Source organism: Halyomorpha halys, unplaced genomic scaffold (assembly GCF_000696795.3).
Source record: "Halyomorpha halys isolate HHAL.00 unplaced genomic scaffold, Hhal_1.1 Scaffold1218.1, whole genome shotgun sequence".
Lineage (NCBI taxonomy): Eukaryota > Metazoa > Arthropoda > Insecta > Hemiptera > Pentatomidae > Halyomorpha > Halyomorpha halys.
Genome location: NW_027106975.1, coordinates 227,810 through 241,288, shown reverse-complemented (window position 1 = coordinate 241,288; position 13,479 = coordinate 227,810). Strand labels below are relative to the sequence as shown.

General features: G+C 32.1%; 1 protein-coding gene across 3 annotated transcripts in view; it reads right to left on the bottom strand.

Moving 5' to 3' along the window:
- Spt6 (transcription elongation factor Spt6) overlaps positions 1–13,479 on the bottom strand; it is a 40,471-nt gene that overhangs the window by 4,714 nt on the left and 22,278 nt on the right. For all 3 annotated transcript variants that reach the window (XM_014433506.2, XM_014433505.2, XM_014433507.2), the window contains 12 exons: positions 12,881–13,096; positions 12,310–12,522; positions 12,058–12,195; positions 11,688–11,983; positions 8,240–8,441; positions 6,574–6,748; positions 5,277–5,398; positions 3,935–4,182; positions 3,652–3,856; positions 3,243–3,554; positions 2,264–2,501; positions 2,045–2,184 (listed from right to left, as the gene is read on the bottom strand). In XM_014433506.2, the coding sequence (XP_014288992.1) occupies positions 2,045–2,184; positions 2,264–2,501; positions 3,243–3,554; positions 3,652–3,856; positions 3,935–4,182; positions 5,277–5,398; positions 6,574–6,748; positions 8,240–8,441; positions 11,688–11,983; positions 12,058–12,195; positions 12,310–12,522; positions 12,881–13,096 (2,505 nt within the window). The remainder of the gene's footprint in view (positions 1–2,044; positions 2,185–2,263; positions 2,502–3,242; positions 3,555–3,651; positions 3,857–3,934; positions 4,183–5,276; positions 5,399–6,573; positions 6,749–8,239; positions 8,442–11,687; positions 11,984–12,057; positions 12,196–12,309; positions 12,523–12,880; positions 13,097–13,479) is intronic.

Genomic DNA, 13,479 nt, shown 5'->3' with positions numbered 1-13,479 from the left:
CTATTACATAATACAATATACTATATTATAATTATTTATTAAACTTAGAACATATGTCTGAAGTTAGTTACTGTAGTAATATTTAATTTTTATAGTACAAGTAGAATTTTCATTAAAGATGGTGGAGGCTGTCTTTATTTAAGAGAGTTATATAAGAGTTATATTATTTAGTCAGTTTCTTCTCAGAACTCATTAAAGCAAGACATTTAAGATATTTCTGATCAAAAAATTAATTGGACTTCCCTAAAAATGGCAGAAGTGTTTTTGTTAAATTATGAAAAGTCAAATGTAATAACTTTTCAAATATAAGTGAACTGTGAGATGGTGAATTATGTTCTAATTAATGACCATGACCTAATAAAAATAATAATCATCAAACTAAAGTATTTGGAGCTGGCCAAGTGAAATAGTGAAATAGAAAATTATTAAGAATGCTCAAGAAGAAAACTAATACAACAAATATTAACTTCAAGTCGAATACCAACAGAATATTATATTTATAAAATTTTATATTTGGTAATTTTAATGCTATCATATATCATTTAAAATTTAAGTCATTTTTATTTATATAAATAATTGCATTTCATATAAAAATAAATTATTTTTTCCTCTAGATTTTTGATTCAATGATTCAAATAGCAATAAAGCTAAAATTTTCAAATTAAAAAGGTTTTAAAGAAAGGAATTTAATAATTTAATTAATATTTAGTTTAATTTTTTTATGTGTAATAAAATAACTTGTGGTCAGATGCAATTTTGTTTAAATTTTATTAAATAAACCTGATATAAGCAAAATTGAAGTATACTGAAGATTGATCGAATAAATTGATTCATTCTGAAATTAATTTTTAATTGGTTCTTTACGAAACTATTAAACAAACTCCATCTAAGGCTAAATATAACCATGAGACCAATAGAGAACAAGTACCGTAAGGGAAAGTTGAAAAGAACTTTGAAGAGAGAGTTCAAGAGTACGTGTAACTGCTCAGAGGTAAATGGAAAAGTGGCGGTTGGTGGGCCACCTCAAGTGGGGAGTCGTTCCCGCGGGGGACTGTACTTCTCCCTTAGTAGGACGTCGCGACCCGTTCTGCGGCGGCGGTCTAAGGTCCTAAAGATTGCCTGGCTCCTTGCCTCCACTCACATGGTGGTAACCTGATAGCTCTGCGGCACCACGGACGTCGGTCCGGGCGGTACCGAAAGACTACGGCCTTGGGCCACTCCACTAGCGAGCGCCACCATCTCTCCACAAGACCGGGCGTTTACCAGTGGGTGCCTTAACAGACATGCCCGGCTAGGCGCTCGGGCCCCTGGCGGGTGAGCACTCCAGTACGGTTCAGTATGCCAGTCAGCGGCGCTTCAGATTAAGGAACTTATCCGACCCGTCTTGAAACACAGACCAAGGAGTCTAGTCTGTGCGTGAGTCACTGGGAGTAAAACCTAAAGGCGCAATAAAAGTGTCAGCTGTGCCTGTGCACCACGTTGGGAGGATAGGCCGCCATACGATCACTTGTCTCGTTCTCATCAGCAGTGGAAACACACCAGGAGCGCACACGCTGGTACCCAAAAGATGGTGACTATGCCTGGCCAGGACGAAGCCCAGGAGAAACCCAGGTGAAGGTCCAAAAAGATTGTGACGTGCAAATTGATCATCAGAGCTGGGTATAGGGGAGAAAGACCAATCGAACCATCTAGTAGCTGGTTCCCTCTGAAGTTTCCCTTAGGATAGCTGGCTCTCGGTATGTAGATATAGTAGATGTATGTAAGATATAGTCAATTTATTTAAAATTAAATAAAAAAAGAAATAAATGATTTAATATTTGGTTGTCATTATTTTCTAAATTTAACAAGCAATCTATTAAAGTTGAAGAAATTATGATTTGTTATACATAGTAACTATGTATAACAAATCATAATCATTATTTTCTAAATTTAAAATAGAAAATATATTATTATTAAATGAAAACATAGTTATAATATGATTATAACATGTAAACAAACATTGAAAAAGTAAATACATAATAATCCTAAAAAAGTAAATAATTACTGTGGCTGGATATTGATGAAGAGAATATGCTCCAGGTGTATGAGGATAGTGAGGAGTATGACTGGCAACCTGTGAAAGGCTATGAAGCATATGATTTGGCATATTTTGAGCAACCCGCTGTATTGCTTCAGCATTCATATCTAAAATTTAAAAAAAAAAATAATTAAGTTTAATTTTGTTTTTTAATTAAGGGAAGATTAATTGATAATGTCCACTTACTTATTGACATTGGTCCAGGAGTATTTGTGTAAGGTGTGCGTGCTGACATTGCAGATCTAGGAGTACTTGGAGTGCCAGGTATAGGATCCGAGAAATGTTCTTTAAACCACTTGAACAATGAATTGACAGATTCAAAGAACTGCCCCCTAAACCTGAATCCATTGGGAGTTATGCTAATGTATTCATGTTTGCACCTAGCTCTTGGCAGGTAGGAAAGCAGAAACTTACCAGGATAATTCTGAAATATAAAAAAAAAAATTGAGTAAAAATTATATTTATTTTTAATCGCTAGGAAGATTCAAAAATAATACATCTAACTCAAGTTGAGGACACCAATAATTTGGAAAAATGTTGAATTAAGAATATTTCTGATAAAAAAATTGAATTAAAAGCTTCTAAGAGAAAGATTTTGTCCTGCTAATAAATTAATAGGCTATTTAAAATACATACACGGTATAGTACCTACATATATGTTCAAAATATATTTATTATTAAAATAAGAGTATTTATATTTCAATTCTTATAACCATAATTCTCACAGAAAGAGGCAGGAGTGAGGTCCAGACTATTTATGATTTTGAGCTGGGAAAAAACTATTCAAAAGTGAAATGTTTCTTTTGGTGGTCAAATATCTCTGTTATAAAGACAATAAATAAAATTTGTCAACAGTTTCAGGCTCTGTCCAATTCAAGAATGATCTTGCCAACTTCAAGATTTTTTTTTTTTGTTTCTTGAAGCAAAAATTACAAAAACAGTTTTAGCATGATTCAGAATACATATTTATTTTCAAAAATGATCACTTCATATCATTTTGACTGAACAAGTAGGAAAAGATCCTAAGTTGAAAATGTGATTGCAATGCTCAGGAATTGACATCATTCCATACAATACCGTTCTTGTCACATTTAATTCAATATAACCAAATAATTCATATAATTCTTGAAAAAGAAAAAAAAACATAGAAAAAATAAATAAATACCTTGGATACAGAAACAATATAATGTATTTTTGCTGGATTCTTTTTCTTTTCTTCTTTCAAAAATTCTTCAGCTTTATCCTTAAGCCCACCTTCTGTATCTTTTAAATACTTGAAGGCAAACATATCTCTCACATAGGCTGCCATTGGATTAACATGTCTAGCAATTATTTCATCTAGATCTTCAAATTCCTCATTGCCGATCCATAATGACTGACCCAATGAAAAAGCGTTCTCTTTCCCCTCTTCCCTAACATCTATATGTTGATAAATGCCATCTGCTACTTTCCAAGTAACAGTTAGATGATCTGCTCCCTGGAATATAAACATAATTAAAATAGAAAACCTCCTAATAATCAAAAGAAAAAGGAAAAACAGTAATATACAAATAGTGTGAGTTTAAAAAATTTACCTTACTCGAAGGTCTCACAATAACATCACCCTGCTCCATTGTAGCCATGATCTTTTCAGCTTCAATGTAAGAAATATTATGAAAGGCTGGGTGAACAATAACTCTTTTGATATATGTCAGTTTCTGCCGATTTTTCTTAGCTTCTTCTTCTGTATGTAAATCATTCTTTTCATTTTCATGATCATAATAAGGGTCCTTTTGAGGCCTAAAATCTCATTAATGTTAATTACATTATTTCATTATATTAAAACAGGAAATACAATTTAATTCATACTCTTATTACCTCCAATCATGATTCTTATCTAAAAGATCGGAAGATTTTGAAGTAGCTTCAATAGAAAACCTTTCCACCTCTATTTTTGTAACCCTGCAATGTATCATTTGACCACGAGTAACCCTCTGAGCTGGGTCAGTGACATGTTTATCTGACAAATTCTTAATGTGAATATAGCCAGTAATACCATTATCTAATCGTATTCTAACTCCTGTAGCTTGACCAGGACAACCACCGGCATCAAAATGGTTCCAAACCTATAAAAGAAACGACATAATATTAATTTTGAAAATATGAAGGAATGAAAAATAATGAATGTCAATGAAAAATAATAATTAAATAATATAAATAAGAACTGAAAGAGATGATTAAAATATAAAAGAAAAAAAAATTACCATTTAATAAAATGAAAGAAGTTAATCCCAATGAATGGGATATAACTTAATATACAAATGATAATAAAACAAATAAAGTATTATTTATAATCTATAATTTTTTTTATTATTAGTAAAGTTACCTTTTAACAAAATTACAATTTATTAGGAAATTGAAATTAAATTTTGTGATTTTCAAGGTTGGATTCTGACAGTTAAACACTCATAAAATTAACAATGATTCTTTTAATTTATTATTACATTTTAATATTATGATAGTATATTGAAGATATACACTTCTAGAAAATAATACTTTGAAACTCAAATAAGCAAAAAACTAATGAGCTTGAATGTTAAATCATTATCTACTGAAGCAAGAGATAATTTAAAAAAAAAAGAGATCTCTTCAGAGAGGGAAAACAAAAATTCCTATTGTTCATAACAAAACGCTCAAGAAAAGAGGAGGCAAACAAATATATTTATAACTTAATAGATTGCAAAATTTCAGCAATAATGTTACATACTAAAACAAGTTTGTTAAAATGAAAGGAAATATTTTTCACATGTTGGAGATCGACAACAACGGCAACTCTTGGAGAAGGTAAACTATCATCTACTTCACCTCAAGATCAAGTTAAAAAAATTAGTTCAATATCTATTTTACGATAGAAAATCCTCAAATCGAGACTTGAAATGGGATAAAGCAGTTTTCTGGAATGTTAAAGGATCTATCAACTTATTTCTGGAAAAAATAGAAACTACAATGATCAAAATACAATACTGAAGATATTATTTTTAATTGAACCACTCAAACTAGTTGTTATTGAATTAGCAAATAGTCTGTACAGACAAATATAATTATATTATGCACTCAAGATTGAGTAATTCAAAATCTTCAGGACTTATCAAATAATATGTAAATTATTTTTGTAATTCAATCTAAAATTATAAGTTTATAATAAATAAAATCTACTTACCTCAGATAATTCAGGAAAATCGTTTTTCAAACAAAATGGACATTGCCACAGCCCTGTTTCATCATTTCGTACAGGATTAGCTTGATCTAGCTGATCTTTTTCAGGTTTTCTATGAGAAATACCTACCATAAAAGATTTTTAAAATATATATAAATTACAATCAAATTGTCATATGTCTCAAAGAATACATTCTTATTTACCTATTTATTTCATATCAAATCATAAATATAAATAGTCCAGGTAAGGAACATAGCTGTATAACTAATACATCTTTCACACAAATAAAATAGCTTTAATGGACACAGTAAATAAACAAAAAAATCATAAAAACACCAACTTAATTGAAATAATGAACAGGAGTATCCAATTAGATAGATGTGGATCAAATGTTACAGAGGCATTGAAGACAATGGAGACAGCAGGTTAATTGGCTAAAAAAGCTCTCATGATCCTCTATTACAAATAAATTACACAAAGTACCTGTAACATATTGAAAAAAGACGACCAACCAAAAATTACACATTACAAACTAAAGCCCTCTTCACACTGGGCTGTACTGAGGCGAAGGTCAAAGATATCAGAGTATAGGGAGAGTATCAACATCATCAATGTTAAATATAGGTGAGGCATGAACTGCATCTACTCCAGGAGACATGCATTCTAGAAGTCTCATGATTCGACAGAATGGTAACCCATAGGTTGCAACTCTTCAAATGAAGAAAATGGAAAGTGAATATGCATTCAACTTAAAGTTTGTAGATTTTTTTAAGTTAATTAGTTAATAAAGAAAATGAGAAAACAGACATTATTAAATAAACGATTTTATTATAATTATTTTAACTAACAGGATTTGTAGTCACACACACACACACACACAACCATATGAGTGAAAGTAAAAAATTAGAAATCATTATTAGAACAAAAAGATTCATGGCAATAAAGAATACTCAAGACAACAATTTCTCTAATCTCACTTTCTCAATCACTACATGCTTAAAAGATGAAAATAACTTTTTAATGGAAGTTGAATAAACAGACGGCAAGCCAAACTGTTATAGGAATAATATATTTTAAGCTTTGATGCTTAAAAATCTTCTCCAAAAGCTATCACAGCATCATTTTATATAATTAAAATGAATCATTATTTGTAATAATACACAATAAAATTATTAATATAAAGTAAAATATTTTATTACTTGTCCATAATTGCTTCAAAATTGTAACAATTATGAATAAGTATTCATCATTCACCATTCATTTTAACATAGAATTGATAAAAAAGCAGAGTAACACCAACCAATAACTGTAGCAGTGACAAGTTTCCCAATGTAGAAAGTTTCAGGTGTTTCTTTGGTAAGCATATCAAACATCAACTCTGGACCAGCGGATTGGTAAGAAACTCTTAGATCTTTATATCTGTGGTTCAGTTCTGATCTTATGTCATAAAGAGTAATGCTCTTGTTACCAAAACTCTGAAATATACAAAAGTGTTAGAAAAAGTGAATAAAAAAAATCCTTCATATTTCACAAGTATTCTGGAAATCAATTCATCTTCTGAAATAATTACATTATTATAGAATTGTGTGACTGCCAGCGTTAAAATAGATACTATAATGATCATTTTAATTTCAAGATCAAAATAATCAATTTCTAATTATTTGAACCATAGGTAATTCAGACAGATTTGCACTGAACATACTTCATAATTTTATCTCTATTATCATCTTTTCAATTATTTTATTTAAATTTTAATATTAATAGTAATTATTATAATTTGGGATTAATAACTGATGAAACCTCTAATAATAATGGTGTAAAAATTACACAGGTTATAAAAACAGTTTTCAAAGAGGTTTTTTCATTTATGAATCAATTAAATACAATTTGGTAAAATGATTTACTGAATCTTGGTAATGAATTGTTTTAATACATTTAAAGAAAAAAAAATTGTAGAAATCGAAAAAACTACAATTCATATGTCGAAAGATGATTTCATCTACAGCCCTTTTTCCTTAGGAAGCAGATGTCATCAGTTTCAAATTTTTGGAGCCTACTAACAGTCTGTTCAGAAGGACCCTCCTCTCCTACAAAGTGGTGAACCAAAGGGGTGTTACGTGAGCAGAAAACGTAAAGTTTCCAACAATGGCATAATATTACCAATACCTCAAATATTAGTCTTATAGTGTTAAACCGAATGTGAAGAAGAAACTAAAAGCCAGAAGAGATTATTTTTTTTAAAAAATTCATTTAGTATAGGCTAAGGACAAGATATGAAAAAACAAATAAAGCTCATCAGAGGGTTGTGAAGTCCAAGAAAACAAAATCATTTTTTATTACTCAGCCCACTACAGGCTATATTAAAAAAGTCAATGAGTGTGCTGGTGGGATTAATGAGAAAAGTGTAGAATGAGAGGTTTAATAAAACAAATTATACATGTGAGATGTGTTAAATAATTCCTAAGAAAATGTGTTTAGCCATTTTTTTAGCAGGAAGGTAGATGGTCTAAAATATAAAGAAAAATATATAAAGAGATAAATGGGGTAACTCCTCTAAAAGAAAAAGAATGAATCAGAGGAAAAAGGAAAATTCATAAGGTGGTTCAAGGCTTCATCAAGCACCAGGGAATGAAAGAAATAAAGGAGAGTAAACCTAGAACCAAGAAATGGGTTGAACAAAAGGAGTGGCAACCGTCCAGGTTCACCAGCTATTGATACCTCCCTCCATCATAATTCAATATATGTTTATAACAGGTTTAACAAAATTTTGCAGTAATATTTTATTTTATAAAGATATACTTTAAAGAGATGCCTCAGTAACAATCATTAGCAGTATTGAGATCCAATGATAGGATTCGTTAAGCCTTACTAATATTATTTATTTTGAAATAATATTGATGAAAAACGATAAAAATAGATCAAAAATAAAGATTTAACTTATTCATCAATGATAAAAATAAATCCACCTGTCTTTCTAATTCCTCAGCAAATGCATCCAGATCTAAATCCTTAAGCTTTTCAGGTTTTTCTAAAATCTCTTCTAAAGCACCAGCAGGATTAGCATCTTCATCATCATATTCAAGAGCATCTACTGCCATCTTACGAGCCCACTCGTATGTTTCAGGGTGGACACGAGAACCATCTAACACCTCTACATAAGCTTCCGTACTGTAAAGAAAATGAAATTTTTCATACATCAATACAGAAAACAGAATAAAAATAAATATCGTACTGAAGAAAGGAAGTCGAGAAGACTACAGTTTTTACAAGATTCCAACAACTAAGTACTTTATGACAATTATAAAAATTTTATTTGATGTACATTAATATTTAAAATTATGTTTATAATTTATCACTTAAATTTTAAGTTGTTTTTGTTTGCATAAGAAATTATCAAATATTTATGTGTTTGAAAAGAAATGTTAAATATCATATAATCATTGTGTATTCCATGCAAAAATCTGTAAGAAACCATTGTCACACATTCTTGAAAAAAAAATTGAGTACATCATTTCTCCTCTCAGGTTTTTATTTATTAATTCAATAACCATTATCTCCACCTGCTAAGCCAGAATAAAAGAGGAGGGTTGGTTCGGTGGATTAACTACCCACTAACCGAAAAAACCTTGCAAGTTCAGAAAACAACACGCAGCCTCGGATATATGGACAGTCACACAAGGTATTTGACCCCAACAAACATGCATTTAATATTGCTTCTTGGAATGTTAGAGGATTAAACCAACCAAGTTCAAGCAAGAGATTTGAGAATGAGTTTGATAAAAATCTAATTGAGGTAGCAGCTCTACAGGAGATACGTTGGAGAAATGTGGAAACAATATAATTTGAGAAATATGTGCTAATTAATAGTGGACACCATGCAAATGTATGCGGGATTGGCTTCATGATAAGAAAATCAATTAAGCACACTATAATACAATCTAAACTGATCAATAAAAGAATCTGCACAGAGCGACTTAGAAGAAGGTTTTACAAAATAACGATTATGTATGTACATGCTCCTTCAGAAAATATGGAAGAGGAGAAGGATATTTTCCATGACACATTGGAAAGAAAATATGAATTTATCCTGAGAAATGACGTAAAAATTATTATAGGCAACTTGAATGATAAGATAGTTAAAGAAGAGGCATTTAGACCCATTAGGCAGAGAAACTAAACATGACTACTCTAATGATAATGGACATTGCGTAATTAACTTTGGAATGGAAAGGGACTGGTCATCAGCAGTACTAAATTCCTACAAAAAGAAATAAATAAAGAGAGTTGGATCTCGCTGGATGGCCTAACCAGAAATGTAAGGTCCTTTTGAGGAGAGGACTGGTAAAAGTCTGGTATCGACAAAAGCTGTAAGGTGCACCACAGAGGATTGAGTACACGCCTACAACTTAGAAAAGCTGCTCGAGAGTGAAGTAGTAGAAGCATTAAAAAAAAAAAATAAAACAAGGGAATGCTGAGAGACAATGGTTTGAACATAACACAACCATAAATGATAGACAGAAAAAATTGAAAAATGTAGTGACAGAAAGTGCAAGAGAGGTACTAGTGAAGAAGGAATCAGCTCCCAGAAATGAATGGTTTGACAAAGAGTGTAGGAGAGCTTTGGAAGAAAGAAATAAGGCGAGGTTTAACTTGGGAAATACATGGGAATTCATGACAAAGGAGTGTAGCAAAAAAACTGTGTAGGCAGAAGAGAGTGCAGGAAAAGGAAAACTTTAATAAGTTGGAAGGATCGAGACAATTTTTCAAGGGTATAAAAGAAATTAAAAACAGATTCCAAGCCAAAACTGGATTATATAAGGGAAAGGAGAGCTTATTGGGGAAAAGACATCCATTCTCAAAAGGTGGAGCCAGTATTTTACTGAATGGCTGAACATAAGAGCAACTGAGAAAATATCTGAAGAGAGCTTCAATCTAAATAAACTCCTGGGTAAGGCACAGAGGAGAAGGAAGAAATAATACACATAATTAGATCAGCGAGTCCCCAGATCACGAGATTACTCCAGAGATGATGGAATAGGGTGGCACTGATTTGTGGGAAGAAATTTATGATTAATTTGGGAGATATGGATGAAAAAAAAAATTCCCGAAGAATGGACAAGAGCAGCAATATGTTCTATACACATTATAGAGGCATAGCTCTACAAAGCACAAAGTATAAAATACTGGCAGAGCTCCTATATAAAAGATATCTGATTTCACTGAAAATATTATAGGAGAATATAAGGGAGGGTTCCAGTCCGGTAGATCAACAGTTGACCAGATATTCTCGCTGAGGCCAACAATGGAAAAGTTTCATAAGTATAACATGGACATACACCAGCTATTTCTGGACTTCAAACAAGTATATGACAGTGTGGGCAGAATAGGAAAAGCTTTTGAACTCTATGGTAAAGGTACAAAAAAAACTAGACAAGCTGGTAAAAATGATGCTAATGAATACTACCTGCTAAATATAGCTTGGAAATTGGCTGTCCCAGGAATTTTCTGTGGAGAATGCCTTGAGACAGGGTGATCCTTTGGCTCCTCTTACTTTTAATATAGCACTGAAAGTAGCTATTTGTTCAATTAGAACTAATCCAAGAGGAAACATTCACAATCGGTTGTCACAACTTCTAGGATACGCAGATGATGTGGTCATTGCCACTAGAACCCGAACAATCCAGTAATTCAAAGAAGCAGGAGCTAAATTAGGCCTCTAGGTTAATGAAGATAAGACTATGTACACGAAAAGAAGAGATAAGAAAGTGAATAGTAAAGTGATTTTCAGAGACCACAATTTCATTTCTATAAGTCAGTTTAAGTACCTGGGAAGTCTAGTTTCAGACGACAACAAAGTGGATAGCGAAATAGCGGCCAGGTTAGAAGCAAGAAATAGACGTTATTTCTCACTGCAAAAATTATTGAAGTTTAGGGCTCTCAGTCATGATCTATAGATGTGTAATGTGGCCCTTGCCAAGAAAAGCAGAATGGATGCTCAACTCATGGGAGAGAAAGGTATTGAGAAGGATATAGAGAGGAGTCTCAGAGAGAGAATGGGATTTCGAGAAGAAGGAATGAGGAGCTGATTGAGAATTGTTTGGGGAACCCAACATCATGGATTTAGTGAAAAGAGCATCCATAAGATGGATAGGACACACAGAGAGGACGCACAATCAAAGATACCCCAGAAAGATGCTATATGGAAGAGGTAAATAGCCATAAAGTGGAAAGTGAATGTCCCTGAATCAGATGGCTGGACGATATGGAATAGGATCTAAACTAGTTAAATGTTAAAAGATGGGGAAAGAGAGCAAGAGATCAGGGAGATTGGTTGGCTGTAGAGGAGGCCCGGGTTCTTGTAGCACCATAATGCCATAATAATGATAATAATAATAATCATTATCTTTAAAATACCTGTCTCCAAGAGCATTGGTATCAATTTTAATGAATCCCGCACAGTTAATAAAAACTTTAGGTCCCATATGGCATGTGGTAACAAGTTGAGTCCTATTTTCAAGCCGTTGATTGGTCTGCTTCAAAATTTTAATAAGTGTAGTTCCTTTTCTTGGACCGAGACCACAAACAAACTGAACTAAGTTTCCACAAATGGGATTTGCCACCACTTCGTTTATATCGACACCAACTTCATTGGTTCGGTTAACAAATTCCAATGTGACAACATCAAGAAGCTCTTCTTTGGATAATTGTTCCTGAAACCGGAAAAAGATGATTAGAAAAAAATCATTAAAGTATTTACCCAAAGCTATTTACTTTCAGTATTTACCTGTAAGGGATGAAATCTTAGACAAAGAATTTCATCATCTGGAGTACATAGCTGGGAAAATTCCACTAATGGATCTTGTAGTCTTCGGGCAAGGGATACAGCTTGTCTCAGTAACATTGGGTAATCTCGGAAATCGCTCTATAAAATATAAAACAAACAGTAACAAAATATATTTGACATTTGTCTATTTAAAATTTTACTAACTTTTACTTTATTTAAACAAAATTCTACTAACTCTAAAATATACCATACCTCTCCTTTCAATGAGTTAGCATACACTTTAGCTAAATCATTATCCATAATTTCAACAGGAATTTGAGGAAACTGTTCATCTTCAACCAAATTGGATATTATTTCCCTAAGATCTGCTGCTACCATAAGAGCATCTCTTGATTCTCCTCCAATGACAACAGCATGAGGTTTTTTGGTTAGTATAAAATTTCGTATCAATGCTAAGTCTGATTCCTAGATTTTAAACAAATGAATAAGTAGATTATAGTAGTAAAGAAACTTATAATTAAAATAAATGAAAGATACATTTAAGTATTTAAAAAAATAATATTATCAAAATCATTCAAAAGTTTAGGCAAATAAAATGTATTGAAATTCAAAATTTTATAACCGAGAGCTTAAATATATTTTATTGAGCTTTTCAAAAGAATGCTTTGTTTTAAAATTTAAATTAAAATGAATCATAATTTGAGTTCATAAGTTGGTACGGAAGCACAAACATAACAGATAATTATATATTTGTTTTTAAATATAGTAGGTCAAACAAATAATTAGCAACGATAATTCTAATCCAAAGTTATAAATAATTTACCTTTTGCATTCTTTCATCTTCTCGCCAAGTATTTTTTCTTTTTAATAGATGGGGTAGCCTAAGAAAATCAGTACATTCACCATCAGGAGCCACCATGCAGGCAAAAGAGGCCTGAGCTAAATCAGGTACATAAGCAACTCCCATCACACGAATACCCTTGCTAGTATCCCAATCATCTTCATCATCATCACCGAATTCCACAGAAAATGGAGCCACCTGAAAGCAATTTATCACTTCATCACAATACAGATAACAAGCTAATTAATATGGGACAATTTAGATAGCAACTCATCACTGGCAACGGACATACTAACAGACTAGCAAGGAATGGCTCTGAAACCATTCCTATTACTCCTGAGCCTGTGTGTGACATAAGCATCATAAAGGCGGCTTACCAATTATGAGTCATGCGTCACTGACTTAATAAAAGACAGCGACAATCTAAGCTGTTCCTAGATGCACCCTGTAAGGCCTAAAGCGATGAACTGCTTCAACTGGACAGGAGTTCTCTTAGGATAATTAAAAGGATCTATACAGGTCACTGTAGATTAAATTAACATATTGTATATATGTATATATAGTTGACCGTAAAAATTGAT